At 35.7% G+C, this 18,707-nt stretch overlaps 1 protein-coding gene across 2 annotated transcripts in view; it reads left to right on the top strand.

Annotated features, from left to right (window-relative positions):
* Positions 1–18,707, top strand: part of Wwc2 (WW and C2 domain containing 2) — a 213,503-nt gene that overhangs the window by 83,021 nt on the left and 111,775 nt on the right. The window contains exon 2 of one of the 2 annotated variants that reach the window (XM_046419052.2): positions 8,261–8,370. The exons of the other annotated variant lie outside the window; for it this stretch is intronic. Within the exon in view, the coding sequence (XP_046275008.1) occupies positions 8,261–8,370 (110 nt within the window). The remainder of the gene's footprint in view (positions 1–8,260; positions 8,371–18,707) is intronic. 2 annotated transcript variants of the gene reach the window in all.

Below are 18,707 nucleotides of genomic sequence, written 5' to 3'. Positions count from 1 at the left end.
GCTGTGTTTCTTCTATGGTGTAAAGCACTTTTTTTTTTAAACTTGCTGAATTACTGAAACATCTAAGATAAATTCTATTATATCCATTTTAACTAAGAATTTGGTTTTGGTTATGCTATTCATTATGATGCATAATGTAATTATAATAAATAAAAATAAGTCATAAAACCAAATGTTTCAATGCAGTACTAAAAGATTTTCTCCTACCTTGTCCCAGCTGTCAGATAATATATTTGTCAACTATCACCTTAGTATCAGTTTTCCTGTTAATATTTGAGTAAATACATTTACCATTGTATCTATATAAATATTATGTATACTTATTATTATCTTTTTTTTTTTTCTGTACTGGAGATTGAATTTACCACCAAGCTGCACCCCCATCCCTTTTTAAAATTGAGACAGGATTTCCCTAAAATGCTAATTAAGACTGGCCTTGTACTTTTGACCCTCCTGCCTCAGCTTCTCAAGTTACTGGGATTACAGGTGTGTACCATCATACCTGGCTGTAAATGTAAAATTTTAAAACACTATTTTACAGTTCTTCCATCATATCATTGTTCTTTATTTTTGCCTTTTTTCCTAATTAGCATCCATTCAATCAACATTTATTATGTGCCAACTTGGTATGAGGTAGGCATTGTGCTATAGAGACGGGAAAGAACAGGGCTGAGAGAGAGACAGTAGTGTAGTAAGATGCCCCAGCTGACAGCTTACTCTTGGTAGATGAATAGGTGGGACAGAGTTCATGAATACTACACAAATAGCATTTTTAGGCTAAATGGAATTAACTTTTAGATATTATTTTTTTTTGTTACTGGGGATTGAACCAGGATTGCTCTTCACTGAGTCACATCTCCATTCTTTTTTATTTTGAGACAGGGTTTTACTAAGTTGCCTTACTTACGTCTCTCTAGGTTGGCTTCGAACTTGCAATGCTCCTGCCTCAGTCTCCCAAATTGATGGATTACAGGATTGTGCCACTGGGCCCAGAAATATTTTAAATGTTTTTTCAAAATACTGCCAACTCCTTTCTTACAAAGATTGTTTTGAGTTGCAGAGTAACTAGCAATGAATGAAAACAACTGATTTTCTCACATCTTCACCAGAACTAGGTTTTTTTCACTAAGACAAAGGAAAACAAAACAAAAACTTGATACCTTATTAGACTTAAAATTAAGCCTGCCTGGTTCTTGTTTTATTTGGCATATCTTTTTATTATTAGCAATATTGAATATTTCCCCATGTTTTAATTATTTTATTACCTCTTGTGAAAATAGTTTATTCATTTGTAATCTTAACTTTGTTATATACCTGTTATTATTTTTTAAAATAATTTTTGAGGTGAAATTTACATAACATAAACATCCTTTTAAAGTGAGCAATTCACTGGCATTTAGTATAATCACAGTACTGTGAAGCCTCAACCTATATTTAGTTTCAAACCATTCCCATCACTCCATAGGACCTATTAGGCAGTTTGAATTAACCCCCTTACTTGAGAACTGGTTATTTCATATAATGGAATTTCATGATTTATAACCTTTTGTGCATTCCTAGGTTTTTTCACTTACCTAAAGTTTTGGAGATGCATCTATATTATAGCATATAATAAGTAGTATAGGGCTAAATGATACTGCATTGCATGTATATAAAACAAATTGTTCATCTGCTGATGGAAATTTGGGCTGCATTCATCCTTTTGGCTGTTGTGAATAATGCTGGTATGAACATACATGGACATGTACTTATTTGTGTACATATTTTTATTTCTTTCAGTAATAGACCCAGGAATGGTATTGTGTTCATATAATTTTATTTCTAAGTTTTCGAGGAAATACTAAGCCATTTCTGCAAAGGCTGCACCATTTTACATTCCCATCAAGAATACACAGGATTCCTATTTCTCCACATCTTTGTCAATGCTTGTTTATTTTCTGTTTTTAAAAAATAGCTCTTTTATTGGATATGAGCTAGTACTTTACTGTTGTTTTGATTCGCATTTTCTTAATGACTAATGATGTTGAGTATTTGGTGCTATTTTGTATATAAATGAGAAAACGGAGGAAACAGAAAACCTTGACATTGATGAACTTATTTTGAAATTAGCTGAATGTTCTTCAAAGAAATGTTTGCTTAAACTGAATGAGGTTGGGGTTGGCTGTATAGCTCAGTGGTAGAGCACTTGCCTTGCACGGGTGAGGCCCTGGGTTCGATCCTCAGCACCAAAAAAACAACAACAACAACAAAAAAACAACAACCCTAAACTGAATGAGTTGGATAGTTCCTAATCTGAGGATTACTAAGCCATTAATTCTGTTTAAATATTTCAGTCTCCGGATTCCACCTCTTGGGTCCCCTTCTTCCTCCGGGAGAAGTCTTTTCTGCTGTCCTTTACTAAACTTCTAATTTCTACTCTGGAAAAAAAAAATAAATATTTCAGTCTGTTATTTTCATAACAGATATTTCTGAAGGCAAGTCAGAAGCAATCCAAGTTTGTTTTTAAATTGAATTGTTTTTCATTTCTCTATCAACTGGTTGAATTATGGATGCAATATGTGCCTTTTCAACAGTGGTTCTTAAAGTGTGATCCAGGTGCCACCACCTAGAAATGCAAATTCTCAGGACCCATTACAGATGTAGCAAGTTGGAAACTTTGGTTTTTTTGAGAAGTACTCCTTTCAACCAACATTTTTAGGTTGATTCTAAGTTCATTAGCACCAACTTTTTTATCTCAAATAGGCAGATAATATACAGTTAAGTTGGTTTCATTTTATAACCTGTTTAAGAAATACATACATAAATTATATCATTTTACTTAGAAATTATTTTTTGGACCATGAATAACAACTGTAATGTAAAAAAGAGGTAAGTAATCTGTTTTAGTCAGCTTTTTTGCTGCTGTGACTAAGGACTCAACCAGAACAATTGTAGAGGAGGAAAGGTCTATTTAGGGTCTCATGGTTTTAGAGGTTAAAAGGCAAGTGATTCAACCAAGAGATTTTATTGGGGTGGAGGTGGAAGAAGGGAAGAGGAAGAGAGCAGCAGCCCAAAGGGGAAGAAAAGGAGAGGAAGAGAGCAGAGAGCATGAGCTTGCAAGCTTCAGCTTAAGAAGGGTTGCTTGGCGACTTGGCAGGTGCTGATTGGCAGGGTGACTCAGGAACCGGGCGAGCTGACACTGTGTCCCCTGGGGATTGGTGGAGAAAACTTTCGACTTTGGCGCCTTTCGGTTGGCGCTCTTCAGAGAGGAAAGGGAGGGGTAAAGGATTACATGATGTTCTTCTGGAGAGTCAGAAACTTAACTTCAGCGGGGAGAAACCCGATGGGGGAAATAAAACCAAAAGGCAAGGTCTCCCACACCCCCAACAGAGGTCTCAGTCCAAAAGTGGCTGGCTCTGTTCCTCAGGGCTCAAGGTGAGGCAGAACATCATGGCGGGCAAGTGTGGCAGGGGGAACCAGCTCACATGATGACCAGGAAACAAAGAGAGAGGTTTCCACTTGCCATATACAAATATATACTCCAAAGCCACACCCCTAATCCTTACCTCCTCCAGCCACATCCTACCACTTCAGTTACCACTCAGGGGATTAATTCACTGATTGAGTTAAGACTCTTACAACCCAATCATTTCTTCTGAACCTTCTTGCATTGTCTGACACATAAGCTTGAAACATCCAAACCATAACATAATCCCAGTAATTTGGGAGGCTGAGGCAGAAGGATTGCAAGTTCAAGGCCAGCCTCACTGAGATTTAGTGAGCCCTGTCTCAAAATAAAAAGAGCAGGGGTAATGTACCCATGGGTTCAGTCCACAGAGACCCTGCCCCCCAAAAAAGGTAATTTTTTTTTTTAAAGCTACCTTATCTCTTTGGTCAAATAGTGAAGGAATTTAAGAGTCATGTGCCTTTGATATGTGTTTTTCCTTTTATTTGTGATTAGACTTTGCTTTTTATTTCTTCAGAATGTCCATGCGAACCTTTGCAGTGTGAAGGCCCAGGCAGCAGATTATGCAACCACTACTGCCTTTAGTATAACTGTTGATTAGAGGAGAGGTATGTGTTGCCTAAACACATGAGTCTTTGATTACAGATAGGTTTTTATTTCTGCATAGACTATTCAAATGAAGATTATAATTATGTGTATTTTATAGAATTTTAGGATTTAACTCACACATTTACAAATATTAAAGCTTATGTAGTACATGATAAGCATTTGGTAAAAGTTTAATATTACTAGTATAATTATTATATGTAAAAATTGAGTCATTTTACATAGACTACTGTAAACATTGAAGCTTTTGTTATATATCTGGGTTCCCAAAACCACCAGCATGAGCTTTGTGTTCTTTCAAAGGTGAATATTGCTTTGTAAGAGTATATTCATGGTCAGGTGTGGTAGCACACATGCAGTTCCAGTTACTTGGGTGGTTGAGGTAAGAGGATCCAAGTTTGAGGCTAGCCTGGGCAACTTAGGGAGATGCTGTCTGAAAATCAAATTTATAAAGGGCTGGAGTACAGCTCATTGGTAGAATACTTGTCTAGCATGTGTGAGGCTTTGGGTTCAATCCTTCATACTACCAAAAGAAAAACATATATAATATAATATATTTATATGTGTGTATATATTTTATTCATGAAGTAACTGTGGATTTAGGTATTAGGTGGCAGAAAGGAAATTGTGGTAGGGAGGGCCTTCTGAAGTCCTCCAGATTTAAAATCTCCAGGTTAGGGTCAATGAATGATTAGGAAAAAAACGTCCAGGGAGTAGTCAAAAAGTTTGAGAAAAGGTTGTTTTTTTTTTTTTTTTTAGGATGGGGGACTGAATATATTTAAAGACTGAGGGAGAAATATTACCTAGGTATATCATAGTAATTATTTTCTTCTTATCAGGGTCACAGCATAAATGGGTCCTTGATTTTATATGTCCAGTTTCTGAGGATGTTATTCAATTTATATTTTGTAATTTGGGTAAGAATTCAATTGTAAATCTTTTAATATTTACAATTATATATTTAGTGGTTTTACTTATTAATGCAGAAAAGATATTTTGTAGATATATAAAGTATTAAACTGACTTTTTTATTAGTCTATATTAATTATACAGAATAAGTCCCCTTGTTTAAATTGACTTTTAAAGTTGCCAAGAAATTTTTACATTAAAAATTTTAAAAAATATTTATTTTTTAGAAGTAGTTGAAACAATACCTTTATTTTATTTATTTTTATGTGGTGCTGAGGATCGAACCCAGGGCCTCACACGTGATAGACAAGCGCTCTACCACTGAGCCACAACCCCAACCCCAACATTAAAATTTTTTGGAATGGAAACTTCTGAATTATTCACTGAGTTCATAATTATATCTATCCTTGCAGTTGTAATTTAGTTTTATAACAATGACAGTTCAGTGCTTTTTATTTGTTGACCAATTCCCAGAAAAAGCTGAGTTATTTCCAAGTGTAACCAAGGTACCATAACTTGTAATCACGACACACGTTCTGATCCTTTTATAACTTCTTTTAATTATAAGAATAATAAACATATTCATATAATATTCAGGCATGTAGATTTGATATCAGGTGTAAGATCTCTTTTTTGTCACTTAAACTTGCCATTTCTATATCTTCTCATTGTTCATTTCTTCAGACTGTGTATGCCTATGACAACATTAATAAAGGTGTTAGGGAAACAGGGTTCTCAAACAGAATCATGTGCAGGGCAAGCTGGCACAGGAGCAGAGTATTACTCTGGTCAGCTTTAGTGAGGTAGTCAAAGAGATGTTTTTATAGGCAGTGAAAGTAGATAGGCCACTATCTCTACCATGGAGATTTTTTTGATAGGATATTTAATTCCTTTATTAAAATTAGCATCAATTTTTCCTGGGAAACTTATGATATGAAATCTAATTTGAGCACAATTTTTTTGGACTCAAATTTACTTCATGATTACAAAACAAATATGGCAAGTTACCATTTTGAGGCAGGTTGCTTAACATCTTTTTAGATTGATTTCACTCATTTAACATTGAAGCTTATGAAAGAGAATAAAATCATGACATTTGCAGGTAAATGGATGGAGTTAGAGAAGATAATGCTAAGTGAAGTTAGCTAATCCCCAAAAAACAAATGCCTAATGTTTTCCCTGATATAAGGAGGCTGATTCCTAGTGGGGTAGGGAGCAGGGAGCATGGGAGGAATGGAGGAACTCTAGATAGGGCAGAGGGGTGGGAGGGGAAGGGAAGGGGAATGGGGTTAGAAATGATGGCGGAATGTGATGGACATTATTATCCAAAGTACATGTATAAAGACACGAATTGGTGTGAATATACTTTGTATACAACCAGAGATATGAAAAATGGTACTCTATATGTGTAATAAGAATTGTAATGCATTCTGCTGTCATATATAAAAATATTTAATTTAAAAAAAATTGAGGCTTACCATTTGCCAGGTGTTATATTGTCTAGTTCTTATTTAAACTTTACGATCTACCCTTTCCTCCTGACCTCTTAGAAAAAAATAAATCAGGGAACTGGGGCTTTTAAAGTTAATAACTTCTAAGCCAGTAGAATGACCTGGAGAGCATATATTGCTGGATCCTTGAGTTTCTGATTTTGTAGGTTTACCTTAGAGTTCAAGATTTTTTATTTTTATTTTTATTTTTGATGCTGCTGGTCCTGGGACTGTACTTTGAGAACTACTGTTTACATCTCACTTGGTTCCTCTTAGGAGTTGAGGGAGAATTCACATGTTGTGATTGTGTTGATAATCATTAATATTGACTGTTTACTGTGTGCTAGTTACTATTCCAAGTTAATTCCTTTTTATCCTCACATCAATCTTAGGAAGTAATTAAATTGCAGGGAGAGGATGTGTTATGTGGGAGGGGATGAAAATAAGAGGAGGAAACTGAGGTAGAGAAGTCCAGTTAAGATGTCTTATAGTGTGTTAGTTTAGAGGTGGTTACCCTCATTATTGCTTCTGTCAGCTGAGCTGTTTCAAAGACCAGTAGTCTTGGAGCCATCTCTAGATTTCATGCAATGGGGAGGTTGAAAGAAAAGGGAACCTTTCTTTTCATCCATTGGTCTTTTGTGTCTTTGGAGGACGGTTATAGACTAGGCCTGGGAATCCTTTTCATGTCACTCTCCCAGTAATCTGAAGGGTAGATAATGTACTTTGTTATTCTGATGAATGATGTGGTTCTGGAAGTGACCCATATTTCAGGTGAGCTATGAGACTTTTGATATTCATTAGCACAGATAAAAGAGGTTCCAGGATATTTCCTATATAAGATCCATGGCATTGATGCCAGTATATTAAATTAGAAAGTATGTGGAATGGTGGCAGCCACCCTGCAACAAGGTATTCACTAATCTATGATATTAAAAACCTGCCATCACTGCTCCAGTAGCCTGGGAAAATTCCAAAAGCAAAAACAAAGGGAATAAAAAAAAATAATCTGTAATTATGTCTGAAATCTGTATTTTGCTTAGGAAACCAGGTAGTTTCCTCATGGGTTTTAAAGAAAAAGTTTTAAAGAGTAATTAGTATTAAAGAGAAAGTATCTTAGAAAGTAGTTTTAGGAGAAAGTGTAAGGCGGTTTGAAAAGGTGAGATCAGATCATATTGGTATATTAATACTTTGTGTTTGGTTCTGTTAAAATTTTTTTGAGTGACTGATATATATGGAATACTTATAAAAGTAAGACATGTTTTCTTTCCTGTCAAGGAAAACTCATAGCAGACCTCACAGTTGAGTGTTTAGTTGATTTGTATAAGAGCATTCAAATTTGAAATTAGTATAGTTTGTTGCATATATTCTTATCTTAGAAGTAATGATATCATTTTAATGACACCAGTGCTTGAATCCTGGGGCAAAGTTTTGTTTTCAATGGGACAGCAATTTTGCCACAGAATTAGAGCTAGATCCCAAGCCTCCTCACTTTCAGCTTGGAGTTCCCTTTGCTTTGAGATGGCTTGAATTATTAATTGAAGAGATTTATTTCCCAACCTTAAGCTGTGAACTTTCAAAGGGGGATAACAATTTACTCTGCTTTTTTGGATATTCATGTCTGTATTTTATCCTATATAAGGATGTTTTCTCTTTCTTTAGTATTTCAAATGCAGTAGTACAAACTCTGGAACTAATCAAGAACAAAAAGGAAATGCAACCTAGATACTTAACTTGTGGTTAGGATATTGAATTTTGACATGTGGTCTGATGGAAAAAAAAATCACAGTGTATTTATTCTGGTTTGTTGTAGGTTAACGAAGCCCTTGTCATTTGCTGATTGTGTTGGGGATGAGCTGCCATGGGGATGGGAAGCAGGGTTTGACCCTCAGATTGGTGTCTACTACATCGATCACATCAACAGTAAGTTTTTCTTTTTGCTGAAAGCAAACATTTAGAAAAGAATCTCCAAAAATCTGTACTTACATAAAAGGGCATACATTTTACAAAGTGAATTTCCTTATTTTAAACCTCCATTTTCTTAATGATTGATACTTAACTGAAATGCCTGTTTTGGTATTTGGGGCATGTGTATGGATTTGCATTATGGGGAGGGACAGAGAGGGAGAAAGAATGTGTGGTCTGGCTGGCTGTTTGCACTACAGGGAATGAGTTTTTTTCTCTAGTGCAGGTCTAGGACTCTGTGAAGATTAAAACAAACAAACAAACAAAAAAAACTGTTGGGTGACTTGTTTACAACCTCTGCATCTGATAGGATGATTCCTTCTCCACTAGTGCTTGCCCAAAGAAGAGTTGGGCATGGGCATATGCTGTCTGTAGATGCAGCTGGTGTGGACTAGGTGACCTGAGGGAGGGACTGGCACTCACCAGCAACTCTGGAAGACAGAATACATGTGGGAGAGACTGGAGCGTTTTTCTTCTTCCTGTTTCTTGATTTCTTTGTGGCAGGAAGGAAAAGTCTCATTTTTAACAGCTTTTAGATCTGTCATGGAAAGGTAGGGCAGAGGACCACTGTGGCCATGAACACCTTTTTTTTTTTTTTATTTTTTTTTATTTTTTTTTTATTGTTGGTTGTTCAAAACATTACATAGTTCTTGATATATCATCTTTCACACTTTGCTTCAAGTGAGTTATGAACTCCCATTTTTAGCCCATATACAGATTGCAGAATCACATCAATTACACATCCATTGATTTACATATTGCCATACTTGTGACTGTCATGTTCTGCTACCTTTCCTATCCTCTACTATCCCCCCTCCCCTCCCCTCCCCACCCTTCTTCTCTCTCTACCCCCCCATTGACCTTCATTTCTCCCCCTTGTATTATTTTTCCCTTTCCCCTCATTTCCTCTTGTATGTTCTTTTGTATAACCCTGAGGGTCTCCTTCCATTTCCATGCAATTTCCCTTTTCTCTCCCTTTCCCTCCCACCTCTCGTCTCTGTTTAATGTTAATCTTCTTCTCATGCTCTTCGTCCCTACTCTGTTCTTAGTTACTCTCCTTATATCAAAGGAGACATTTGGCATTTGCTTTTTAGGGATTGGCTAGCTTCACTTAGCATAATCTGCTCTAGTGCCATCCATTTCCCTGCAAATTCTATGATTTTGTCATTTTTTAATGCAGAGTAATACTCCATTGTGTATAAATGCCACATTTTTTTAATCCATTCGTCTATTGAAGGGCATCTGGGTTGGTTCCAAAGTCTTGCTATTGTGAATTGAGCTGCTATGAACATCGATGTAGCAGTGTCCCTGTAGCATGCTCTTTTTAGGTCTTTAGGGAATAGACCAAGAAGGGGAATAGCTGGGTCAAATGGTGGTTCCATTCCCAGCTTTCCAAGGAATCTCCATACTGCTTTCCAAATTGGCTGCACCAATTTGCAGTCCCACCAGCAATGTACAAGTGTAGCCTTTTCCCCACATCCTTGCCAGCACTTGTTGTTGTTTGACTTCCTAATGGCTGCCAGTCTTACTGGAGTGAGATGGTATCTTAGGGTGGTTTTGATTTGCATTTCTCTGAGTGCTAGAGATGGTGAGCATTTTTTCATGTACTTGTTGATTGATTGTATGTCCTCCTCTGAGAAGTGTCTGTTCAGGTCCTTGGCCCATTTGTTGATTGGGTTGTTTGTTATCTTATTGTCTAATTTTTTGAGTTCTTTGTATACTCTGGATATTAGGGCTCTATCTGAAGTGTGAGGAGTAAAGATTTGTTCCCAGGATGTAGGCTCCCTATTTACCTCTCTTATTGTTTCTTTTGCTGAGAAAAAACTTTTTAGTTTGAGTAAGTCCCATTTGTTGATTCTAGTTATTAACTTTTGTGCTATGGGTGTCCTGTTGAGGAATTTGGAGCCTGACCCCACAGTATGTAGATTGTAGAGCAATTAGACAGACGAAAGAAATTAAAGGCATAAAAATAGGAAAAGAAGAACTTAAATTATCACTATTTGCAGATGACATGACTCTATACCCAGCAGACCCAAAAGGGTCTACAAAGAAACTATTAGAGCTAATAAATGAATTCAGCAAAGTGGCAGGATATAAAATCAACACGCATAAATCAAAGGCATTCCTGTATATCAGCGACAAATCCTCTGAAATGGAAATGAGGACAACCACTCCATTCACAATATCCTCAAAAAAAATAAAATACTTGGGAATCAACCTAACAAAAGAGGTGAAAGACTTATACAATGAAAACTACAGAACCCTAAAGAGAGAAATAGAAGATCTTAGAAGATGGAAAAATATACCCTGTTCATGGATAGGCAGAACTAACATCATCAAAATGGCGATATTACCAAAAGTTCTCTATAGGTTTAATGCAATGCCAATCAAAATCCCAACGGCATTTCTTGTAGAAATAGAGAAAGCAATCATGAAATTCATATGGAAAGACCCAGAATAGCAAAAACAATTCTAAACAGTAAGTGTGAATCAGGCGGTATAGCGATACCAGACTTCAAACTATACTACAGAGCAATAGTAACAAAAACAGCATGGTACTGGTACCAAAACAGGCGGGTTGACCAATGGTTCAGAATAGAGGACACAGAAACCAATCCACAAAACTACAACTATCTTATATTTGATCAAGGGGCTAAAAGCATGCAATGGAGGAAGGATAGCATCTTCAACAAATGGTGCTGAAAATCCATTTGCAACAAAATGAAACTGAATCCCTTTCTCTCGCCATGCACAAAAGTTAATTCAAAATGGATCAAGGAGCTTGATATCAAATTTAGTTGTTTAATATCCAAGTAAACATCTTAATTTGGTGGAAGTGAGACTATCTTCTGAAAATGTGATGGTTTATATATTGCATAAATTTGTGAAATTTAGGGATTTCTCAGGCATTATTTTCTTCCATGTGAATGCAGATTTTAGATAGATGATTGTGCCTTTCTTCTTGAATCTGTTATTTCCCTTTACTTCAGACTATTTCTTCTTTTTCTCTTCATTTCACTCATTTTTCTTTTAAATCATGTCTTTCCCCCGAGATATGAGCTTACCCTGTTCTTTTTAACATGCACTTAAAAAAAAAAAATCTATAATAGTGTTTTCCTTTGCAATTACTATGCAGACTCTTCATCTACATTTTAACCTCAGATAATCTTTAATTTTTTTTCTTTATTTTAGCCAGTGCGGTGGCATATGCCTGTAATCCCAGAGGCTGAGGCAGGAGGATAGCAAGTTAGAGTCAGCCTCAGCAACCTTGAGGCGCTAAGTAACTCAGTAAGATTCTGTCTCTAAATAAAATACAGAAAATAGGGATGCGGATGTGGCTCAGTGGTTGAGTTCTCCTGAGTTCAATCCCTAGGGACCGCCTGCCCTCTCAAATTTCTTTATTAGAGCTTCATAGTTATACATAGTAGTTGGGTTCATCCTGACAAACTCATAAATGCATGGAAATTGATTTTAGTTTAAACATCCCCTTCTTTTTTCCCTCCCCCTATCCCTTCTGTTCTCCCTCCTGTCTCCCATTTTCTTTCCCCTATTGTCTTGACTTACTTTCACCCATCTATTAATTTATATTTGACTGGTTCTTTATATTATCCTATCCTTTTTTTCTCCCTTTTCTTTATTTTACTCTAGTTTCTGCATATGAGACAAAACATTGGACCTTTGAGTTTCTAAGTTTGGCTTATTTCACTTAGCAAGATATTCTCCATTTCCATTCATTTACTGGCAAATGCCATAATTTCATTCTTTTTTATGGCTTAACAGAACTCCATTGGGGTGTGTGTGTGTGTTTGTGTGTATCACAATTTCCTAATCTGTTCATTTATTGATGGGCCCCTGGGTTGTTTCCATAATTTAGCAATTGTGAATTATGCTGCTATAAACATTGAGGTGGCTGTATTGCTGTAGTATGTGGATATAAGCTCTTTTGGGGGAAATACCAAGGAGTGGGATATCTGGGTTATATGGTGTTCCATCCCTAGGTTTTTGAGGAATCTCCATATTGTTTTCCAGAGTGGTTGTACTAGTCCTATAGTCCCACCAACAATTTACAAGTGTACTTCCCCCTCCCAACATTGCCAGCATTTATTGTTGTTCATATTCTTTTTTTAAATATATATATATATGTTTTAGTTGTAGTCGGACACAACACCTTTATTTCACTTGTTTATTTTTGTATGTGGTGCTGAGGATCGAACCCAGGGTCTTGCATGTGCGAGGCGAGCGCTTTACCACTGAGCCACAACCCCAGCCCTTGTTCATATTCTTGATCATCACCATTCTGACTGGAGTGAGGTGAAATCTAAGTACAGTTTTGATTTGCATTTTCCAGGTTGCTAGAGATGTTGAACATTTTTTCATATATTTGCGGCCATTTGTGTTTCTTCTTTTTGGGAAGTTTCTGTTTAGATCTTTTGTCCATTTGTTGATCAGGTTATTCGTTTTTTTGGTGCTAAATTTTTTGTATATTCTGGATATGAATTCACCATAAAAGGAGAAGCTGGCCAAGATTTTCTCCCATTCTGTTGGCCTTCTCTTCATGCTCTTAATCATTTTCTTTGCTGTGCAGAAACGTTTTAGTTTGATGGCAACCTACTTATTGATTCTTGGTTTTATTTCTTACACTTTGGTGTTCTTGTTAAGGAATTCAGTGCTAGCATGTATGTGGTGGAGTGTGGTCTCTATGTTTTCTAGCAGTTGCAAAATTTCTGATCTAGTTCCTAAGTGTTGGATCCATTTTGATTTACATTTTGTGCTGGGTAAGAGAGAGGAATCTTAATTTCATTTTTCTACATATAGCTATGTAGTTTTCCTAGCATCATTTGTTAAAAAAGAGTGTCTTTTCTCCAAGATATGTTTTTGGCACCTTTGTCAAATATCAGATGGCTGTAGGTATGTGCATTGGTCTCTGTTTTCAATCCTGTTCCATTGGTCTTCATGTCTATTTTGCTGGTTTTGTTATTACAGCTCTGTAGTGTAATTTCAGACCAGGCATTGTGATGCCTTCTGCTTTACTTTTCTTGCTTAGTATATATTTGGCTTTTCTGGATCTCTTATTCTTTCAAATGAATTTTAAGTCTGTGAAGAATGTCATTGGTTATTTTGATAGGGATTGCATTGAATCTGTATATTGTTTTTGGTAGTTTGACCATTTTGACAATATTGATTCTGCCTATTTAAGAACATGGGATGTCTTTTCTATCTTCTAAAATTTTCTTCAGTTTCTTCCTTCAGTGTTCCTTAATTTTCACTGTAGACCTTTTTTACCTCCTTGGTTAGATTAAGTCCCAAGTATTTAATTTTGGGGAGGGGGGTGCTCATTGTAAATTGAATCGTTTCCCTGAATTATTCCTTGGCTGATTCACTGTTGGAGTATAGGAAAGCTATTTATTTATGGGTGTTGGTCTTGTATCCTGTTACTTTGCTAAACTCATTTATAAACTTCAGAAGTCTTATGGTGGAGTTTTATTTATTTATTTATTTTTCTTTTTTCTGGTGGAGTTTTTTAAGCCTTTTAGATATAGGATAATATTGTCATCAAATAAATAGTTTGACTTTTTTTTCCCTATTTGTTATCCTTTGATTTCCTTTTCTTGCCTGATTGCTCTGGCTAATGTTTCAAGGACTATGTTGAATAAGAATAGTGAGAGTGGATGGATGGCCTTGTCTTGTTCCTGATTTAGTGGAAATGCTTTTTTTTTTTTCCATTTCTATCATTCCATTTAGTATGATGTTGGTTTTGATTTGTCATAAATGGTTTATACAACATTGAGGTAAGTTTCTTTGATCCCTAGCTTTTCCAGTGTTCATAACATGAATGGGCGTTGGATTTTATTAAAGGCTTTTCTGCATCTGTTGAGATAATTATGATTTTTGCCCTTAATTTTGTTTAAGTGATGAATTGCATTTGTTGATTTGCATATGATGAGCAAATCTTGCATTCCTGGAATGAAACCCACTTGATTGTGGTGTATTATTTTTTGATGTGATTTTGAATGCAGTTTGCTAATATTTTATTAAGAATTTTTACATCTGTGTTCACAGGAATATTTTTCTTTCCTTGATGTGTCTTTGTCTAGTTTTGGTATCAGGATTATACTGGTTTCATTAAATGTATTTGGGAGTGTTCTTTCTCTCTTGATTTCATGGAATACTTTGAGAAAGAATGGTATTAATTCTTATGTAAAGGTCTGATAGAAAAGCCATTAGTTCCTCGACATTTCTTTTTCTTGGAAGACTTTTAATTGCTGTTTCAATTTTATTATATAATTTTGGTCTGTTTAGGTTTGCTGTATCTTCCTGATTCAATTTGGGCAGATCAAATGTGTCTAGAAATTTGTCAGTGTCTTCCATATTTTCTACTTTATTGGAGTATAAATTTTCAAAATAGGTTCTGATAATTTCGTGTATTTCAGGAGGATCTATGGTGATATTTTGTTGATTTACTTCTTCTTACTCTTTGTTTAGTTTGGTACAGGGTTTTTAATCTTATTTACCAATTCTTGGTTGCATTGATCCTATGTATTGTTTTCTTAATTTCATTGAATTTGGCTGTGATCTTAATTATTTCCTGTCTTCTACTGGTTTTTGGGTTAGTTTATTCTTTTCCTAAGGCCTTGAGGTAGAGCATAGGGAATCTAATTTTTTAATGTAGGCCCTCAGTGCTGAAAATTTTCTTCTTAGAAATGCTTTCATACTGTCCCAGAGATTTTGATACGTTGTATCTCTGTTCTCATTTGTTTCTAAGAATTTTTTAAATTTCTATCCTCATTTCTTTTTTAATACTTTTTTCATTTAAGAGATCATTGATCTATCTCCATGTGTTCACATGGTTTCTATTATATTTTTGCTGTTGATTTCTAGATTTAGTTCATGATGACTTGAATAGGATACATGGGATTCTGTTGATTTTATACAGGCACACACACAGACACAGACATATGTGTGTGTGTGTGTGTGTAATTTTGGGGGGGGGGTATTTGCTAAGATTTACTTTGTGGCCTAGAATGTGATCTATTTTGGAAAAAGTTCCATGTGCAGCTGAGAAGGTAAATTCAGATGTTTTGGGGTGGAATATTCTGTAGATGTCTATTAGGTCCATTTGATTTATAATGTTGTTTAGAATGGAGATGTCTTTATTGATTTTATGTTTTAATGACTTTTCTGGCGATAAGGATGGTGAAATCACCCAATATTATTATGGGATTTAACATGATGGAGTATTTTTTCTGTGTAACTGGGTATGTTGATATTTGTGGCATAAATGTTTATTATTGTTATAACTTCTTGTTGGTTTTTCCCTTTACTAGGATGTAGTGGCCTTCTTTAGCTTTTCTGGTTAATTTTTGCTTGAAATCTGCTTTGTCAAATATGAGAAACAAGCAGCTACTCCTGCTTGTTTTCTTGGACTTTATGCATGGGAAATTTTTTGCCATCCTTTTACCTTCATCCTGCGGATGTCTTTGTTTATAAAATGAGTCTCTTGTAAACAGCATATTTTTTTGCATTATGCATTTTTTATTCCATTCTGCTAATCTGTGTCTTTAAATTAGGGAGTTGAAACTGTTGGGCTGTGGATGTGGCTCAAGCGGTAGCGCACTCACCTGGTATGCGTGCTGCCCGGGTTCGATCCTCAGCACCACATACAAACAAAGATGTTGTGTCCGCCGAAAACTGAAAAATAAATATTAAAAAAAAAAAATTCTCTCTCATTCTCTCTCTCTCTCTCTCTCTAAAAAAAAAAAAGGGAAACTGTTAACATTCAGTGTTACTATGGATATGTGTTTATGTTTTCTTGCCATTTTAGTTTTTTTGCTGTATTTTATCCTGTCTTGATTCTCATTTAGTGGATTATTTTTCCATTGAATTTCCTCTGTTGGGAACTTTGGGAATCGCTTTTTAGTTTCTCTGAGTGCAGTTTATCTTTGTGTGTTCTTTGTAGTGCTGACTTGGTACTCATGAATTCTTTTAGTTTATTCTTATCATGGAAAGTTTTTATTTCTCCTGGGAATTTGAAAGTGAGTTTTGATGAGTATAGTAATCTGGACTGGCAGTATTTTCTTTTAGGACTTTAAGGCAAAACCCTCCTTGATTTTAGAGTCTAAGGTGAAAAATCAGAAGTGAGCCATATTGGTTTGCCTCTAAATGTGACCTGGAATTTTTCATTTGTAGCCTTTAATATTCTTTCCTAATTTTCTGTGTTAGGCATTTTGATTACGTCTTGGCAAGCTTCTTATTTGACTAGGAATATTTGGGGTGATATAAGCCTCCTGGATATATATGCCTGTCTTTTTTTCTGATATGGGATCCTGTTTTCTGTAAGTATCTCATTGAAAGTGTTCTTTATGCCTTTACTTGGTGCCTCCATTTTCTCTTCTACTCCAGTGAGTTTCAGATTTGGTCTTTTATAGTCATCCCAGAGTTCTTGTATATTCTGGTCATTTTCTATAATTGTTTTCCGTTCACTGTCTTCTGTGTACTCAAGATCATATAGCCTGTCCTCAGTGCCTGAAGTTTTGTTTTCAAGGGCTGAGGTTCTGATTTTTATGAAATCTAATCTGTTAGTGATACTTCCAAAGGAGTTTTTAATTTGATTGATTGTGTCTTTCATTTCTAAGAGTTCTGCTTGGTTTCTTCTATTTCTTTATTAAAATGGTCTTCCCTTTGGCCTTCCAACTCAAATCCCCCCTGGGTGCAGTCTATTCTGTGCCTGTTTCACTCATATTCTGTCAGGCCCAGCCTAGGTTCCTCAGTGGGCCATGCCAGTATATTGTAGCAATGGTGTGGTTTTGGTTTTGTTTTTTTAAATAAAATCTCTGGGATCGTGCAGTTGTTGCAGTGGCGCCCTCACCCAAAGATGGCTCCTGCTTCAGCTCCCACAGCCAGTTGAGATACACAGCATGCTTTTCAAGCACCAGCATGCAGTGCAGCTTCTGTATCATCTATGATTAAGCAACATTTTTTTACCTCAGGTTTTTCGGAACCAAGACTATGGTTCCCCTCCCTGTTTGTGGTGAATCCACATTGACTGGGTCAGCTCTAATGTATTCTTTCTTCTTTGTTTATTGTACAAGATTTCTGAGTCCCTAAGCTGCTTTGAGTGGCCAATATTAAATTTTAGTGAAATCCCTTTCACCCACCCTACTGAGAAGATATGCACCTGCTACTTTGGTCCCATGCCACAGTGCAGCTTAGGATATAGCTTCCAGTGCTCCACCAGCTTCATCAACCTCAGATTATCTTAATCTTTTGTCAAACATTCCCAATGATGAGACAAATTTTAATATAGTTTTGCCTTCAGTAGTAAACAAATGAATAAATACTAAATAGGATTCCACAGCTTTCGCTTCTAATTTGTTATTTTGTAAAAACATTATAGTCTTTATGGGTACTAATTAGAAAAAATTAGGAATTATCCTGTTAAGTCTCCTTTTAAAAAATATTTTTAGTTGTAGATGGACACAATGTCTTTATTTTACTTATTTATTTTTTTGTGTTGCTAAGGATTGAACCCAGTGCTTCACACATGCTAGGCAAGTGCTACAACCCCAGCTCCCATCCTGTTAATTCTTATTGATTTTTTTCTCTTTAAAATAAGTCAGATTTTCTTTCTTAAACTTTTCCACTACCATTTTTTACTTGAGACCCTAATTACCATTCTTTTTTTCCTTTATCTATTTTATAAATGTCAAGTACTTAAAAGTAGAAAATGTAGATAAAAGGAAAAAATTTACCTATATTTACATGACCCAGAGTCAACTAAATATTTGAATCTTTTAATGTGTGTCCTTCTAGTCTTTTTAATATTGTTGTACACACGGTTTTTAATGTATACTGTACTTCAAGTGGGATTTATTGTACATCGTATTTTATAAATTGCTTTTTTTCACTTGATGTATAACTTTTATCACAAGAGAATTCTGCGCCTTCATATCAGCTCTTTTCATACTAGAACCTCACATTTTTGTCAGATGTGTTTTCTGAGATGTAATTAAGGTCCTTATGTGTCCTTGTTTAGATCCCTTCTGTGGCATACTGTTACTTACACAATGACTTTCATATTTATTAACCTGAGGAGCACATGAGAATATACAGTACAGTATGGAAGGGATCATCATTACACTGGTAGAACAAAGGAGAACAAGTAGAAACACCCAGCCATTCCTAAGAGTGTGGCCATAGCAACATAAAGAAAGGACTTTCAGTTGGTACTCAAAGGACTGCTGAGTTAACCAAGCTTGGAGAAAGCAGGTATGTGGCAGGATTTGAGGGCTGGAGAT

The sequence above is a fragment of the Marmota monax genome, unplaced genomic scaffold (assembly GCF_021218885.2).
Source record: "Marmota monax isolate L192 unplaced genomic scaffold, Marmota_monax_Labrador192_F-V1.1 WCK01_AAM20220418_F8-fsc00113, whole genome shotgun sequence".
NCBI classification, from domain to species: domain Eukaryota; kingdom Metazoa; phylum Chordata; class Mammalia; order Rodentia; family Sciuridae; genus Marmota; species Marmota monax.
This window is presented reverse-complemented; position numbering and strand designations above follow the sequence as displayed.